Source organism: Brienomyrus brachyistius, chromosome 4 (assembly GCF_023856365.1).
Source record: "Brienomyrus brachyistius isolate T26 chromosome 4, BBRACH_0.4, whole genome shotgun sequence".
Classification (NCBI taxonomy): Eukaryota; Metazoa; Chordata; class Actinopteri; order Osteoglossiformes; family Mormyridae; genus Brienomyrus; species Brienomyrus brachyistius.
The window spans coordinates 10,768,141-10,786,116 of record NC_064536.1 but is presented as its reverse complement, the minus strand read 5'-3'; the positions used below and the strand labels follow the sequence as shown (position 1 = coordinate 10,786,116).

The window sequence follows — 17,976 nt, the reverse complement described above, 5'->3', positions numbered from 1 at the left end:
CGCAGCTCGGCACATTTTCTGCCTGGGCTAATACCCTGTGTTTTAACAAATAGCATAGTATTTTTTTTTTTCTGGATGGAATGGGATAATACAAGTGGCAAGCTAACCTGTTTTCTGCCAATCTTGGATTACTTTAGAAGAAGCATCTCTGAGAGACCACAGAGCTGCATCACAGGACTTAAGTGGTTGCACCCTGGAACTAAATAAGCAGGTTGTGTCAGTGTAAAAGGTTCAAAAGGCCACCTCCCCACAAACACATACACACACGCACGCACGCACACACACACACACACAAACTAGTCAGGCTTTTGTCACTCTTTCAACACAAACACTGCCATCACTTGATCAGTCATCTACGCAGGCTGCGGAGCTGCAGCTCACCTGACAAGACGCAACACGCTTCAGAATTTCCCAAAGAAGGCCAGAAGCATTTGTTTTAATGGGCAAGAGTTCAATAACGCACTTGTTTTTGTTTTGTCTTTCACACCATCAAAGAATAACTGCATAATATAGTTTCAGTAATAGACTAATTGTAGATGACAGTTTCTGTAATTGACTAAGTGAGTCACCGTCACTGAAAAAGGAGTCCAGGGCTCACATGTCACAGAACCGTCTGCACGCACTCCCATGCAATTCATCTTTAATGAATAGAATCACTTTACTATTGCCCGGAATAACCTCATGCATCCAGGCAATTTCTCAAAGGCAATTGTTCCATCTTTTATTTAAACAGTAAGTAAATTCTTTCTTGCACAATTCCAGTGGTCGTATATATATAAATTTCCCCGAAAAAGGCTATAGATTCGCCATCTGTGACCGTCAAATAAAACTCATTTTCCTGCAGCAGATTAATCACCTTACTGTTGGCTGTTCAGATATCAAGCATTGTGGCAGGTTATCAGGGTGTTGAGATAGGGTAACTCGGTAACAAATGGCTGTGTTTGCCATAAATAAGAGCAGGCTCGCATTACAGCTCAGGACTCTGTGCTGATTAACTCAGATGTTTATGCAGCTTGCACATGGTGCTTTGGATTTATACTCTGGGTTTCTGGAGATCAAAGCCAGCTGAATGTGAAAAGCTAGGATCTGCTGCACAGTCTCAAGGCATTTATAAATTTTTCCAAGGGATGGTGTGTGGCTCAGTGAAGTAGGAGCCTGTCTCCAAAATCAGAAGGTTGCAGGTTCATATCCCGGGTTTGGCTGTGACCCCACAGGCTTACCTCATCTGTTTGCGTCTCTCATGGAGAGCAAGATGGGATAGGTGAAAAGATGATTTCCCCATGGTGCTGAATGAAGTATCATAGTTTTATTTATTAACATAGTCCTAAAATACAAGAATACCATGAGTATTAAAATAACCTGACTCAATGTATCCAGGCCAAAATTTAATACGGCCTCCATAGTCTTATCGCTGCCAGTGCTTGGCTGTATTAGTTTAAAGGCAGTTGCTGACAGACCATGTTTCGATGAATTCATGCTATTTTACTACACTCACAAAAGCAAAAATTCTTTTGTTGAATTTTACAAATTAATTGAAACATATGAAAAACAAAGCAGCTGAATCTGTAATTTTTTTATAATCTTGTCAAAATTTCTGTGTGGAATTCTGCACGCTGTAAAGGTAATTATTTGTTAAACTCTGATTAATGGACAGCCTTAACGGACAGTCATAACGTTGAAAAAATGAGAATACAATTTTCATTTGACCTATCGCACTTATGTTTCAGAAAAGGAAAACGGAAAACAAAAAGAAACAAGTAACATTTGTTGCTGATTAATGAAATTAGCGTGTTACTTTTTTCTATATTTATAGGAATGTGTTATATTGAGTAATGACCATTTTTGAACTGTTGGTCAACCAGGCAATATCAATGTCTCACCTGCTCTATCACAAATGATATTAACAGTTGTGGGAAGGTGAGAGGAGAACTGTGATACGCACAGCTGTGGGAAGGTGAGAGGAGAACACTGTGACACGCACAGCTGTGGGAAGGTGAGAGGAGAACACTGTGACACGCACAGCTGTGGGAAGGTGAGAGGAGAACTGTGATAGGCACAGCTGTGGGAAGGTGAGAGGAGAACTGTGATACGCACAGGTGTGAGAAGGTGAGAGGAGAACTGTGATACGCACAGGTGTGAGAAGGTGAGAGGAGAACTGTGATACACACAGGTGTGAGAAGGTGAGAGGAGAACACTGACACGCATAGCTGTGGGAAGGTGAGAGGAGAACACTGTGATAAACACAGCTGTGGGAAGGTGAGAGGAGAGCACTGTGATGAACACAGCTGTGGGAAGGTGAGAGGAGAGCACTGTGATTAACACAGCTGTGGGAAGGTGAGAGGAGAACTGTGATAAACACAGCTGTGGGAAGGTAAGAGGAGAACTGTGGTACGCACAGCTGTGGGAAGGTAAGAGGAGAACTGTGGTACGCACAGCTGTGGGAATGTGAGAGGAGAGCACTGTGACACGCACAACTGTGGGAAGGTGAGAGGAGAACTGTCTTACGCACAGCTGTGGGAAGGTGAGAGGAGAACTGTGATACGCACAGTTGTGGGATGGTGAGTGGAGAACTGTGATACGCACAGTTGTGGGATGGTGAGTGGAGAACTGTGATACGCACAGTTGTGGGAAGGTGAGAGGAGAACACTGACACGCATAGCTGTGGGAAGGTGAGAGGAGAGCACTGTGATAAACACAGCTGTGGGAAGGTGAGATGAGAGCACTGTGATAAACACAGCTGTGGGAAGGTGAGAGGAGAGCACTGTGATAAACACAGCTGTGGGAAGGTGAGACGAGAACTGTGATACACACAGCTGTGGGAAGGTGAGAGGAGAACTGTGATACGCACAGCTGTGGGAAGGTGAAAGGAGAACTGTGATACAGGTGTGGGAAGGTGAGAGGAGAACTGTGATACGCACAGCTGTGGGAAGGTGAGAGGAGAGCAGTGTGAGAGGAGAACACTGTGATACTCACCCATTACACCTTTCCCAGCCTATCCCAGAAGCTAAAGGCAGAAGGCAGGGAATGACCCAGAATGGGGCGCCCACCATTCACAGGGCACACACACACCATTCATACTCAGGGGCAGTCTTGCCAACTCCAGTTGACCTTAGCATGCTTTTGGACTGTGGGGGGAAACCCCATGATGACACGCAGAGAAGATACACATTGCACACAAGTAAAACCGAACCTTCATCTCCATCAGGTCACCCCCAACATCAGAAAATCAGAATATTACTTTTTTACGTAAACAACCTCTGCAGTATTAGGCTGTTGATCGATCATAGTAACATGGATCTTGAATTTATGTATAATAGACAAAGTCATTGAATCTCTGCAGCACCTTTGTAGCAGAGTTTACCAAACACTCCTTCCAAAGAACACTCTTCCTATGCCTTTTTATTGCACATCTTTGTCATAATATGAATATAATGTCTTGTATGCTCTGCTTTCCATCTGAAATCCCATTTCAAGTATCCAAGCGAAAATAATTAGACCAGCAGCATTAACAGAAGTTGATAAATAGTGAAAGATGTTGATTATAGACACTAGAATTTCCATACCGCGACTTGATCATCAGAAGGCTGTTTTGCCACCTTTACTTCATTATTATTGCCGTGAATAGCAGTTCTGCGGCCACTGTCTCTCTCAATGGAGTCTCACCCCGAGAGTGATGACAGACTCCCACCTGGGCAGTAATTTCAGCATGGCACACAGCACAAGCCCATTCCTTTTGGCTGAGTTACGTTTTATTTTTCGTTTTTAATTGCAGCCTCTCCTATAACTTTACAGAGAGTCAGCTTTTTTGCAGCACTTAAGTGGTCGGATAGCAGTTAGCGGTAGTGTTGCACAACCAGAACAATATCGGTGTCTTAGGGATATGGATCAATGTTTTGTTTTCTCAGTTTAAATTTGTTTTCGTTATTCTACGTCAGCATTACTGAGATTGTGTAAAAGTGCTGCATGATTGAAACATATTATTATTATCAATAATAAGAAGAAGAGATCAGAAACAAGCTCAAAATACCACTGGTGTTTTAAAGAGTTTAACGGGTATTCAGTACACAGAGACCTACAGCATGTAATCCCTCACGCCGTTGAAAAGAGGATTAGAGCAAGACAAAAACAAACAGCACATATGTAAGCAAATGTGTAAATAAATCTACAGAAAGAAAAATTAAGCGTATGTATGGAATGTTCACTGTGCATACCATAGTATATGTATAACTGTAATGTTACCATGACAATAATAGTCACTAACAATATACATAAACATTTGACAAAAAGCAAACATAAATTTTATATATATATAAATTTCATTATATGTGTATATATCACTTTTAACAGCATGCTAATTCATAGTATTATAGTATATATACTCAGACATTCATAACTTTGAAACAGTACACACACACACACACACACACACAAACACACAGATTTCATAAAAAAAAAAAAAAAAAAAACTCCAAGAAAACATTGAACTGAAATGTGCTGGTGAACGGTTTATTATGAAATGTCATTACGTGAATTAGTCATCTGTTCTGAGAAGTGCAGTATTAAGCTGTTTGTGTCTCAATATGCCGTGCCGATGCGAAACATGAGTCATTTTCTGCTGAAAGCTTTAAATTGCCCCCAGGATAACCTGTCCATGAACTGTATATAGTAATTATCGATTTATCAGACAACACCGTTTAGTTACTTTGAGGAAACGCTCAATTCCAGAATAAGAAACAAGACACAACAAAGTAAAATTACACACCTGCAAATGTTCCACAGCTTTACTTAAGGTGAGTTTCTGAATACACCTTATTGAAGGGAACAGAAAATAAAAGCAGGCAGAGACTGGACAGGCTGCCAAAGCACAAAGCCATACATTGCCAGGAATTACTAAGACTACCAAATAGACAAGTTCTGCCGGATACTGTTTACAGTTTACCACAGTACATAGTGTACTGCTGGAAAGATATTTATGCTGTTACTATAAACTTTAATGTACTTACATGCATTTATATAGCAGACCCATATATATAGTCCACACCCACAAGTGGCAAGCTAACCCATACGTGATCACAGTCACATACTGCAAAATCATATATTATATTATATTATATTATATGTAATTGTATTGTATGCTATGCAATGCCATATTAATCAGTTCTCATGGTATCTTTTACATATCTGAGGTAAAGGTTGACATAAACACAGAACTGGACACGGTATTGTCATGTTCTTTCGATATCGGGCTGTTTTTTCAGCACCGTGAGGCACCACCATGACAGTTATCAGCTAGCATCACAGATACTCTATTGCAAAATTATTTTGATAGCAAGAATATATACAAGAACATACTTGCTGAAGGACATGAACTTGGCTGAGGTTTAAGGGCCTCGCTCAGGGGCCCACAGACATGTAACTATACTGCTGAGGCCGGGCTTGATCCAACAACATTCTGATGCTGAGCCTCAAGACTCACGCTCTGCCACATACACAGTACCTATTAAAATTTGCAATAATTAGTTTTTTTTTCCATTTATTCTTTTATGTAAACTATATACACTCACCGGCCACTTTATTAGGCACACCTGTCCAACTGCTCATTGACGCAAATTACTGACCAGCCAATCACATGGTGGCAACTCAATGCATTTAGGCATGTTGACATGGTGAAGACGAACTACTGCAGTTTAAACCGAGCTTCAGAATGGGGAAGAAAGGTGATTTAAGTGACTTTGAACGTGGCATGGTTGTTGGTGCCAGAGGGGCTGGTCTTAGTATTGCAAAATCTTCTGGGATTGTCACGCACAACCATCTCTAGGGTTTACAGAGAATGGTCCGAAAAAGGGAAAACATCCATTGGGCGGCAGTTCTGTGGGCGAAAATGCCTTGTTGATGCCAGAGGTCAGAGGAGAATGGCCAGAGTGGTTCGAGCTGATAGAAAGGCAACAGTAACTCAAATAATCACTCGTTACAACCATGGGTATGCAGAAGAGCATCTCCGCACGTACAACATGTCGAACCTTGAGGCAGATGGGCTACAGCAGCAGAAGACCACACCGGGTGCCACTCCTGTCAGCAAAGAAAAACTGAGAAAGAAAGAAAAACAGGAAACTGAGGCTACAATTCGCACAGGCTCACCGAAATTGGACAATAGAAGATTGGAAAAATGTTGCCTGGTCTGATGAGTCTCGATTTCTGCTGCGACATTTGGATGGTAGGATCAGAATTTGGCGTCAACAACATGAAAGCATGGATCCATCCTGCCTTGTATCAACGGTTCAGGCTGGTGGTGGTGGTGTAATGGTGTGGGGGACATTTTCTTGGCACACTTTGGGCCCCTTAGTACTAATTGATCATTGTTGCAATGCCACAGCCTACCTGAGTATTGTTGCTGACCATGTCCATCCCTTTATGACCACAGTGTACCCATCGTCTGATGGCTACTTCCAGCAGGATAATGCACCATGTCATAAAGCTCGAATCATCTCAGACTGGTTGCTTGAACATGACAATGAGTTCACTGAACTCAAATGGCCTCCACAGTCACCAGATCTCAATCCAATAGAGCACCTTTGGGATGTGGTGGAACAGGAGATTCGCATCATGGATGTGCAGCCGACAAATCTGCAGCAACTGCATGATGCTATCATGTCAATATGGACCAATATCTCTGAGGAATGTTTCCAGTACCTTGTTGAATCTATGCCACGAAGGATTAAGGCAGTTCTGAAGGCAAAAGGGGGTCCAACCCGGTACTAGCAAGGTGTACCTAATAAAGTGGCCGGTGAGTGTATAAAACCAGTGCCAGCAATACTATACTATAAATAAACAATAAATATGATAATAATAAATAATTCCCTAAGTCGTATGTATGTCATGGAAGGCTAAGCAATAGAGTGTCAATCAGATTAATTCAATGTTTTAACGAGATGAGTTTTTTGTATTAATGGCAAGCATTAACTAAGACACTGTGAAGCAGAGAGGGTGTGGATGTTCTGGGAAATGCCACATACCAGTAATCAATTGTGGATTGTTTAGTGTATAAAATAGTCCTTTTGTCACAGATCAGAGCCAGAGAGACTGGTGCAATGTTCCGGCTCTTGCGCTTTTTGCGTTGGTTCATCCTTTGTTCAGACTGCCTTGGATGTTCTTGTTCTGTCCGCCCAGCCTGTTTTATCCCAAGGGTGTTAATGAAACTCCCATCCCATCTCTCAGTTCCTGTTTCATGCTTAGGTAGTGGCACCCACGCCGTAAGATGGAGGTTAAGGGCTTGAAGCTGGTCATGAGACTGTCAGGGTGGAGTGCAGCTCTTTGTTAACAATCCAGACACATGCTCAGAAGTTCTAACTCACCAAGCTCTCTAACCCCAAGCTTATCGCCTGTCTGTGGTGCTTTGGACAAAAACGTTGGTCACGTAGACATGGTACAGAACTGCCGTGCTCACAAGGCAAACGGATTGCAGTCATGGGAGCCGAATTATGGTAAACGTTTACTTAGCTAAATGATTTAATAATTTCTAACAATATTTTAAATGGAAGCCAAAAGAGTTCTCAGAAGTGCCAGGTAACTCTTCTTATTTTGTGGTTATATGCAGGTGCATAATTAGAGATTCAGGGGCCCCAGGCATAATATTATCCTGGGTTCTGGCGGGGTTGAGTGGTGGCGCTGGGGCTCTGTGACAATAATTGGATGGTTGCTGGTTCAAATCCCATAAATGTCAAGAGTGATCCTACTCCACTGGCCCTTGAGCAAAGGCCCTTAACCTGCAATTGCTTCATCCTGGGTATGATGTTAATCTACATCCAGCCCTACAAGCAGGTTCTCCAACTTACAGGGAGAATTTGGGGGAGCTGGTGTGCAAGATCGGCACTTCAGCCACTGGGAAAAACTAATCCTGTTCCATTGCATTCAGACTAATGTGGTGCTGCGGTATCAGCCACCACACGGTTGCACTTGGGTTCTCAACCCTGAAGTGCTTTGTCATGTGATGGTTGCAGTAATGAGCGATATCAGTGTTCACTCCTTACCCCGTGGGGGGTGGGCCCAGGTCCCCTTCAGCAGCCCCTGTTAAGTGTTCAGCCCCATTATCTGCCACAGTTTCTCTGCCCCGTCTTGTATGTTATCATGGTTTTTATTCAGAAAGGCTTATGACTAAGATCATTTAAGAATGGAGAATGACTGATGCTACAGTAGATACAAAATACACAGTACTTTATACTTTCATTTGTGCTGTATGTAAAGCACACTTATATGTGTTTAAAAGGAGTGGCGTGTTCAAGTTTGAAGTTATGATGTGTCACCTTCTGAAAAGAATGGTGCATTTGCTATTAATGATCAGACTTTAGGTGTGGAGCGACAATTCAGCTTAGCAGTTCATTCTTATTGTAATCTTAAATTACTTAGTTTCCATATCTAGGTTTCAATTAATCTTCAGCTCATTTCAGATCAGATGCTTGATTATTTTCTGAATTAGTGAACACAGCTTATTATTACGCTTTTGGCAAAACGTGGCATGAGAGAGAGAATCAGAGAGCAGGGAGAGCTTGTGTCCCTGGAGCAACTGGGGGTGAGAGACCTCGCTGAAGTAAACAGGGGTGGCGCAATTACTCTGCAGGCCACGGGATTCGAACCCATGACCTTTGGGGTACGAGTACAGATACCTAACCTTCTAAGCTTCACAACATTGTAATGTCTATCTGCTAAGTATGTTTAGGGCTTTGCATTCAATAGCATACAAGGCTGACGGTAATCCAACCTCAAGGAAACAACGACCCCCCCCCAACACCAATAAACCTGCTGCTGACAGCCAGTCCGCATTTTAACTGTGCCATCCCGACCCACACACCTCTTTCTTCCAACTTTGCTAAATAAGCTATTCACACTATGTCAGTTCTATGCAAAGGTCCATTTGATGTCACATCTACAATGCTGATAAAATTATGTGTATTTCTAGCATGTAAATTAATACATCAATTTGAAGGATTTGTCTATTTCCATCCTAAGCGGTTATATGAAAATATATGCAAATGGCTGCATTGATGCCAAGCTTGTCCAAGCCCTGATGCATTTTGTTTGCCACTATGAATCAAAAAGTCAAATCCATAATGCTGGAAATGCCCACTATCAAATTAAACAATAAATTGTGGTACATTATTATATTCCTCCCTCAAAAAAAAACCCAACCCATCACAGGGCACACCTACACACCATTCACATACTGTACACATGCATACCTCTGGGCAATTTGGTAACTCCAATTTTCCCTAGCGTTTTTTGGACGGGGGGAACCAGAGGACCAAGAGGAAATGCTATGAAGCCACAGGGAGAGAATGTAGACTACACACCTCGAGCTGGGATGGAGGCTCAAACCCTGGGTCCCCTAGGTATAAGGCCACAGGCAGAGAACGCAGACTCTACACAACTCGAGCTGGGGCGGCGACTCAAACCCTGGGCCCCGAGGTATAAAGCCACAGGGAGAGAACACAGACTCTACACACCTCGAGCTGGGGCGGAGACTCAAACCCTGGGCCCCGAGGTATAAAGCCACAGGGAGAGAACGCAGACTCTACACACCTCGAGCTGGGGCGGAGACTCAAATCCTGGGCCCCGAGGTATAAAGCCACAGGGAGAGAACGCAGACTCTACACACCTCGAGCTGGGGCGGAGACTCAAATCCTGGGCCCTGAGGTATAAAGCCACAGGGAGAGAACGCAGACTCTACACACCTCGAGCTGGGGCGGAGACTCAAATCCTGGGCCCCGAGGTATAAAGCCACAGGGAGAGAACGCAGACTCTACACACCTCGAGCTGGGGCGGAGACTCAAATCCTGGGCCCCGAGGTATAAAGCCACAGGGAGAGAACACAGACTCTACACACCTCGAGCTGGGGAGGCGACTGAAACCCTGGGTCCCAGAAGTATAAAGCCACAGGGAGAGAACACAGACTCTACACACCTCGAGCTGGGGAGGCGACTCAAACCCTGGGCCCTGAGGTATAAAGCCACAGGGAGAGAACGCAGACTCTACACACCTCGAGCTGGGGAGGCGACTCAAACCCTGGGCCCTGAGGTATAAAGCCACAGGGAGAGAACACAGACTCTACACACCTCGAGCTGGGGAGGCGACTCAAACCCTGGGCCCTGAGGTATAAAGCTACAGGGAGAGAACACAGACTCTACACACCTCGAGCTGGGGAGGCGACTCAAACCCTGGGCCCTGAGGTATAAAGCTACAGGGAGAGAACACAGACTCTACACACCTCGAGCTGGGGCGGAGACTCAAATCCTGGGCCCCGAGGTATAAAGCCACAGGGAGAGAACGCAGACTCTACACACCTCGAGCTGGGGAGGAGACTCAAACCCTGGGTCCCCGAGGTATAAAGCCACAGGGAGAGAACACAGACTCTACACACCTCGAGCTGGGGCGGAGATTCAAACCCTGAGCCCCGAGGTATAAAGCCACAGGGAGAGAACGCAGACTCTACACACCTAGAGCTGGGGAGGCGACTCAAACCCTGGGCCCCGAGGTATAAAGCCACAGGTAGAGAACGCAGACTCTACACACCTCGAGCTGGGGTGGAGACTCAAACCCTGGGTCCCCTAGGTATAAAGCCACAGGGAGAGAACACAGACTCTACACACCTCGAGCTGGGGAGGAGACTCAAACCCTGGGCCCTGAGGTATAAAGCTACAGGGAGAGAACACAGACTCTACACACCTCGAGCTGGGGAGGCGACTCAAACCCTGGGCCCTGAGGTATAAAGCTACAGGGAGAGAACACAGACGCTACACACCTCGAGCTGGGGAGGCGACTCAAACCCTGGGCCCTGAGGTATAAAGCTACAGGGAGAGAACACAGACTCTACACACCTCGAGCTGGGGAGGCGACTCAAACCCTGGGCCCTGAGGTATAAAGCTACAGGGAGAGAACACAGACTCTACACACCTCGAGCTGGGGAGGCGACTCAAACCCTGGGCCCTGAGGTATAAAGCTACAGGGAGAGAACACAGACTCTACACACCTCGAGCTGGGGAGGCGACTCAAACCCTGGGCCCTGAGGTATAAAGCTACAGGGAGAGAACACAGACTCTACACACCTCGAGCTGGGGAGGCGACTCAAACCCTGGGCCCTGAGGTATAAAGCCACAGGGAGAGAACACAGACTCTACACACCTCGAGCTGGGGAGGCGACTCAAACCCTGGGCCCTGAGGTATAAAGCTACAGGGAGAGAACACAGACTCTACACACCTCGAGCTGGGGAGGAGACTCAAACCCTGGGCCCTGAGGTATAAAGCTACAGGGAGAGAACACAGACGCTACACACCTCGAGCTGGGGCGGAGACTCAAACCCTGGGTCCCCGAAGTATAAAGCCACAGGGAGAGAACACAGACTCTACACACCTCGAGCTGGGGAGGCGACTCAAACCCTGGGCCCTGAGGTATAAAGCTACAGGGAGAGAACACAGACTCTACACACCTCGAGCTGGGGCAGAGGCTCAAACCCTGGGCCCCGAGGTATAAAGCCACAGTACCGACCAGTGCACCACCATGCAGTGCAATGCATAATATTTTCTTAAAATTAACTAGGAAAGCATTCTTAATAATTTATTCATTTTATCCCACGTGTGAGAAATACATGGGAGGAACTTATGAGGTGTTTATGTGAGAATGAAAGTAGAAACAGGCTTGAAATCAATGCAGCGGCATTAAAACATACAGCAAGATGCTTTTGCTTCAGAAGAAGGTAAACTAAATGGGTAATGTGAAAAAACAAAACAAAACAGAAGAGTTTTCTATGATGGGAAGCACCAGTGATTGTGCTCTTCACCTGACCTTCACCTGACCTTCACCTGACCTTCCTGATCCACGGTGTTCATGTCAACTTGTCAACTATAAGATTTTCACTAATTTATCCCCTTCACTGCTGAATTTCTTGTCATGCTACCTCGCAACACAAAGTATTTGCCCTTTCTTCCCCACACAACCATAATTGAGAAAATGATGTCAATAACTCATGGCACACTCTGTCTTCTAAGGGCTGTGAGTCTTCTTAAATTCTAGTGGGTCCGCCACCTTCAGGGGGTTGTGTGTTATGTGGATCAGGTGGCAGCCGAAGGCCGGGGCCTTGGTAGACCAATCTTCAGTTACTGAAACTGGCTTTAGGAACAACATTAATCATAACCTCTCTGGCGGCAAAGTAGTTGGTGCTGGATGTAGAGATATTGTCTGGATATAGTCACGTCACGTCAATGCATAGCACGGGCCCTGGAACCGAACTCCTAGAGTTTGCTATACTCATAGCCTCACCTCCCCCCACTTTGGAGCCAGTATGTTGGAGTTCACTCCGGTGATTCCTCATTCCAGGCAGGGGATCTAACAGTGGTCTGTGCACCAAATAATAGTTCAGAATATCTGGCCTTCTTGGAGACTTTAAGCAGGGTGCTGGAAGGATCCGTCTGTAGGGATTCCATTGGAATCCCATGGAGGGAATTTAATGCTCATGTGGGTAATGGCAGTGAAACCTGAAGGGCGTGACTGAGAGGAACGGCCTGCCTGATCAGCAGTGGGTTGCACCAGCTTAGCGTAAGTTTGATCGTAAGTTCAGGCGTAAAAAGTACCATAAATCATACATTGAAACTAGCTGGTTTCAAGCTAGCGCTACATTCTTTGTCGGTTATACCACTGCTACTTAAGTTACATTGTAGTTAGTAGCTAGTAAATAAAAATATTGCCGCACAGAATGATGTTTTCACCGTGGACAACCAATCAGTATTACTGCCTGATATTACTGGAACCAGCTCGCTGTTCCCCATGTGCAGTTATACATAGCTACCGATTTGTTTTCGTTGCATTTGTGAGAAGCGTTTAAAACACAGCTGTAATGAAACCTGTACTGTGCCATGTGTGCTGTTACGGGCTGTCAGGTCCCTGTATAACAGAGGCAAAAGCTTAGTTTGCATTGCTGACAGTAAGTCAAACTCAGTCCTGGTGGGTGGTGGGTCACCGATCCGATTCTGTTCATAAATTTTCTGTCATGCTGAAGAGAGAGCTGAGTTGGAAGACAAAGCTTTTGATTTACTGGTCAATCTATGTTCCTACCTTTGCATTGGTCACAAGCTTTGGGTAGTGACCAAAAAAAACAATTTCATGGACACAAGCAACGGAAATCAGCCTTAGAGATTCAATAGGGGCTCAAAGTAGAGCTGCTACTCCTCTGCATCAAAGCATCCTGAGCTCAATCAGCACCTCACAATGATCTACCACCTTCACATGTCACCCAAGAGTCCGTGAGAGTCTGTGTTTGGCAGTTTTGCGGCCAGTGAAAGCCACCACCAATCACCACTTATATCACAAAGGTTCCTCCTGAGGCCCTGGCAGCAAGGTCCAGAGGTGTCGTCATCTAAAGAGAGATGAAAAATGGGAAAATCTTAGTACAATTAGTAGTTTTATATTCTTTCAAGGTCTTTTACAGGTCTGGCAATTAAAACACACATAGATACATTATTATATCTTAGATTTTAAATGATCCTGTTATTTTCTTTTATTATTATTATTCTATGATTTGCAGATCTAAAGTTCACCTGTAACTCCTCATTCTTCTCCTCATTCTTCTGTTTTGTACAAACAGGTCATTTTATGAGTCATTTTGTGTTTAATAAATGTCACTAAATACTTCCGAATATTTGTCTTGAACAAATAATTTAGAAGGGTGCTATTTAATCATTAATTATCTAAGTAAATTGAGATCATTGACATTTAATTCAGTGTTCTAAATGATGAGTCTTTCCACTGGTTAATTATATTAATGCATGTTTCACTTTCCACAGGTAAGCCTGGTTCCATACAATATTTACATTGATTTCAATCATCCTTTTTTCCTGTTGGTTTTGTCTGTTCCTGCCAAAATAGGAAAGCCATGTTTGTCTTTGAGGATTATTTATTTCAGCTATGTATCCCTGCCTTCTTTACACTTCTTCAAGATGATTCATTTCTACACACATTGATAAACCTTTGCAATTTCAAGGGTTGTTCCATCCATCCATCCATTTTCCAAACCGCTTATCCTACTGGGTCACGGGGGGTCCGGAGCCTATCCCGGAAGCTATGGGCACGAGGCAGGGAACAACCCAGGATGGGGGGCCAGCCCATCGCAGGGCACACTCACACACCAGTCACTCACACATGCACACCTATGGGCAATTTAGTAACTCCAATTAGCCTCAGCATGTTTTTGGATTGCGGGGGGAAACCAGAGTACCCGGAGAAAACCCCACAACGACATGGGGAGAACATGCAAACTCCACACACATGTGACCCAGGCGAAGACTCGAACGCAAGTCCCAGAGGTGTGAGGCAACAGTGCTAACCACTGCACCACCAAGCTACCCCAGGGTTGTTCAAATACCACAAAAATGACTGATAATTAAAAATATGGAAAATTACACCAGAGCATTATGGAGCATCCCATCCAGGGTGTCTTATACACTCTGCTACCTGGGACAAGCTCCATGGTTACTGTGATCCTGTATTGTAGATAACAAGTTATATAAAAAGGAACATAGATGGAGTTACAGTTTAGTATTGACAAAGTTTTTTTTAATTTATTTTTTAGTTACAGTTGCTGTAATAACGTTTCATTTCAGGTACACTGAAAATTAAATAATTTTAAGAACCAGCATTTACCTCAATCATATACATCTGTTTGTAACGTGGTGTAGAGTGTGAACAGTCTGATCACAAAATTTTAATCCCAACCACAGGCTTTCTTAGCTTCTGTCTGCTTGTGTAAACAGCTTTGCTTTTTAACATGCATATTGGACACACAAGCAAAATACTCACTGTCACCTTACCAGTAAATACAGGCGCATCTTTGAAAATTTCATTTTATCTGAATTCCTCTGCTTTCCCTGTGTCTGATGGTTGTGATGTTGACGGATGTGGTGAGCTTCTCTGAAGTCTCTTAAACTCTGAGCTTAAAGAACAGTGTAATTGTTTTATACAAATTTATTCTTTTCTATGTATTTTTGGAGCCTTTCAGTATTTCTATGTGTTTTAGTTTGTGTTTATATTAATCATCCCTACATTTGTCTTATTTTTCTTGCCATCTTAGGCAGGACTTCCTGGAAGTGACATTGCACCTCAATGGAACCTTCCTGGTAAAATAAAGGATTAATTAATTAGTTAATTAGTTAATTAATTAATTGATAAAAAAAATAACCCTTGATCTGGTTACTGGATTAGAGCATGAGGGGCTTTAGCCAAATTGACCAAAATAGGGCAGCCAGCCCCATCCTGACAAACCTCCTCGCATAAAGTACCGCGAGGGAGCAGGACTTAAGCTAGCGTACACTTAAAATTCTCCATTATTCAGCAGTATGGCAAGAAGGAGACTGACTCATAGCAGATGAGGCACCAAACAAAGAACAAAAGTATCATCTGTGTGACAGAATTTATATTAAAAGTGAATGTAAATGCAGTTATCTGTCTGTTTCGCAAAGCAGAACCTAAGCATCAACACAGCACAACTGCAATGCAAATACATGTTAAAAGAAGGCATTCAGGTTTGACGGACTTACCCATGAATGCGGGGTTAGCCATAGATACAGTATGTATAATCCTCTCAGTAGCCTGTCTGCGTCATCTCTTTGACTTAAATCGTTTTACTTAATTTACTTTGTACGATTCCCAAAGGTCCAGAATAATCGCTGCTAAAACGAAGATTAGCTCTGTCGCTTAGTCGCGCCATATTACATAATACAATAGACTATCATCTTAATTAAACATTAATTAGGCCTATTTTTTTTATGTATTGTGTTAGGGCTGAATGATGTTGGAGAAAATGCGAATTGTTATATTTGAAGTTGTGATATTTATCTGTTGAAAGTTAGCAATACAGCCACATAGAACTTATCTGTCAATTGAGTTGGTCAAATAAGTTGTCGGTGTTGCCGTGAGTCATACCAAAAGACACAATGAAGTGCTGAAAAATCACTTGCTTTTACTCAGTATCATCTCCATGGGATGCAAAATATTTCCATACAGCGGTAGATGTAACAAACGAAAGTTTGTTCGTGATTAGTTCTTGTTCGTTTTCTCCTCTTCCCTCATTTCGTTTAATTTTTCACAAACATGCTGCAATGTCTATGAGTGAGTTCAATAGCAAGGACTAGAGTGATTACGATCTGTCTCAAAGTGCATATGAAGCTCATGCAAAAGTGGCAGCGGTAAACTTTTGATTTTTTTTTCCCCACATACACTAGGAAATGTTGAAAAGGCATCATCATTAAAATTGCAAAGCTTTCCAGTTGCTGTTTGCTATGACTGAGCAAAAATGTTTTAGCACAGCTTAGCTCAACCCAGCTGACTGTTGTGGTCCATATATTGTATCTTTTGTTAACAAGCAGAATACGTAAGCCTTTATGCTTTACTTTATATCGCATCTGTCTAAATCCTCAGCAAACGCTGTTGACAAGGGCCTTTGGGATCAGCACGTTTGCTAACCGATTCTTTTAACTCTTAACTCTCAAGTAGACTTTTGCCACAATCAGAATCAGAATCACTTGGTGGGTTTCGGGTGTTTTGAACGTAACTCGCCAACTGGCAAGCTTACTATGTGTGTTTTCATACATGGTGAATTGTCAGATAATGTCGGATGTACAATCTGTGGATCTACAAAAAGTTTGATTCCATCAAACCGCTTACATTTTAAAACTGGTTCGACCGATTCACTGAAAACAAGCGGTTCAATAGAATCATTGGTTCATGAAGCAGACATCACTGAACACACATTGTGTAAATCTAGTACTGAGGGTGACACAGTAGTACAGTTCTCAGTAGCCACATTGTGTGTGGAATTTGCATGTTCACCTCGTGCCACAGCGGCTTTTTCGTGGATTCTCCTGTTTCCTGCCACTGTTCAAAAACATTCAGCTTAAGTGGATTAGAGTGCCTAATTTGACTGTTTGTGTGACTGAGTATGTACCTAGCACTGGTTGGTTGGTTCCTGCCTATTGCAATGTAAAGAACTATGCAAAAGTATTAGGCAGTCTAAGAAAATAATGTTAAAATGATCTTCATGTTGGTGTAAAACCCTGATATTATGCCTGTTAGCTTAGCATTTCAAACTTTCAGCTAAAATCAACACAGTATTTTCAGCAGCCATCCAAACCCATGTATTTTTTGACTCGAGCACTAGCAAACTTCACAGCTAATCAATACCTCCTTGACTCTTTTAAACTACTTAAATTACTTAATTGAACTGGACGTGAAATTTAACAAATACATAGAAGGGCTGAGGTGCCCCCAAGAAGAGGTTTGGCAGCTGAAGTGGTGTTCATCTAGCCATCCAACACATCATCAGTACATTTTTGGAAAGCGGAGGACATTCTTCTCAGTTTTTGTTGTGTTACTCTTAATTTTCATATGTTATAATATTAAATTGTGTTTTTGTTCTGAGCACATATACTCTAACTACTTTATTAAATATAGCTTTGAACATTTCCTTTGACTGCCTAAAACTTTGGCACAGTACTGTATATTATACAGTATTATATCGTGTTATATTATATTCTAAACGATTACCTGATGAATCATCAAATTAAGCCCTACTGTAAAAGCAAGACGTGATGATGGTCCCTGCTAGCATCTTTAAGATTTTAGATGCTGCATGTATCACAGGAGGAACCTGGAACCGTGAGGAATAGTCAAGAAGCATCATGCATCAATCCACCTTCCATAACTTTCTCATCCTTATAGAATCACAGTGTGTTCAGGGAAACATATCAGCCAAAAATCCTCGGCAATTATTTATTTTTAAAATTCGTTATCTTTTCGTTGGTTATAAACCTCAGCTTCGGTGAACTTACCGACACCTGAGTTTGTACTAATAACACATTTTAAAAAATAACAGTATGTGTATAAAAAATGCTTGACATACCTAGTCTTTCCTTCTGAAACACTACCACACTATAGTGACC

At 43.1% G+C, this 17,976-nt stretch overlaps 1 protein-coding gene across 50 annotated transcripts in view; it reads right to left on the bottom strand.

Annotated features, from left to right (window-relative positions):
• Nucleotides 1–266: 266 nt before the first annotated feature.
• Nucleotides 267–17,976, bottom strand: part of LOC125740408 (uncharacterized) — a 43,541-nt gene continuing 25,831 nt past the window's right edge. Inside the window, exons 2-5 of one of the 50 annotated variants that reach the window (XM_049011439.1) lie at nt 10,335–13,400; nt 10,183–10,258; nt 9,726–9,877; nt 267–9,649 (exon numbers count right to left, since the gene is read on the bottom strand). In XM_049011439.1, the coding sequence (XP_048867396.1) occupies nt 1,901–2,977 (1,077 nt within the window). In that variant the 5' untranslated portion in view covers nt 2,978–9,649; nt 9,726–9,877; nt 10,183–10,258; nt 10,335–13,400 and the 3' untranslated portion in view covers nt 267–1,900. Of the gene's footprint in view, nt 9,650–9,725; nt 13,401–17,976 lie in introns of all 50 variants that reach the window. The other 49 variants (XM_049011445.1, XM_049011468.1, XM_049011416.1 and 46 more) reach the window with 49 other exon arrangements.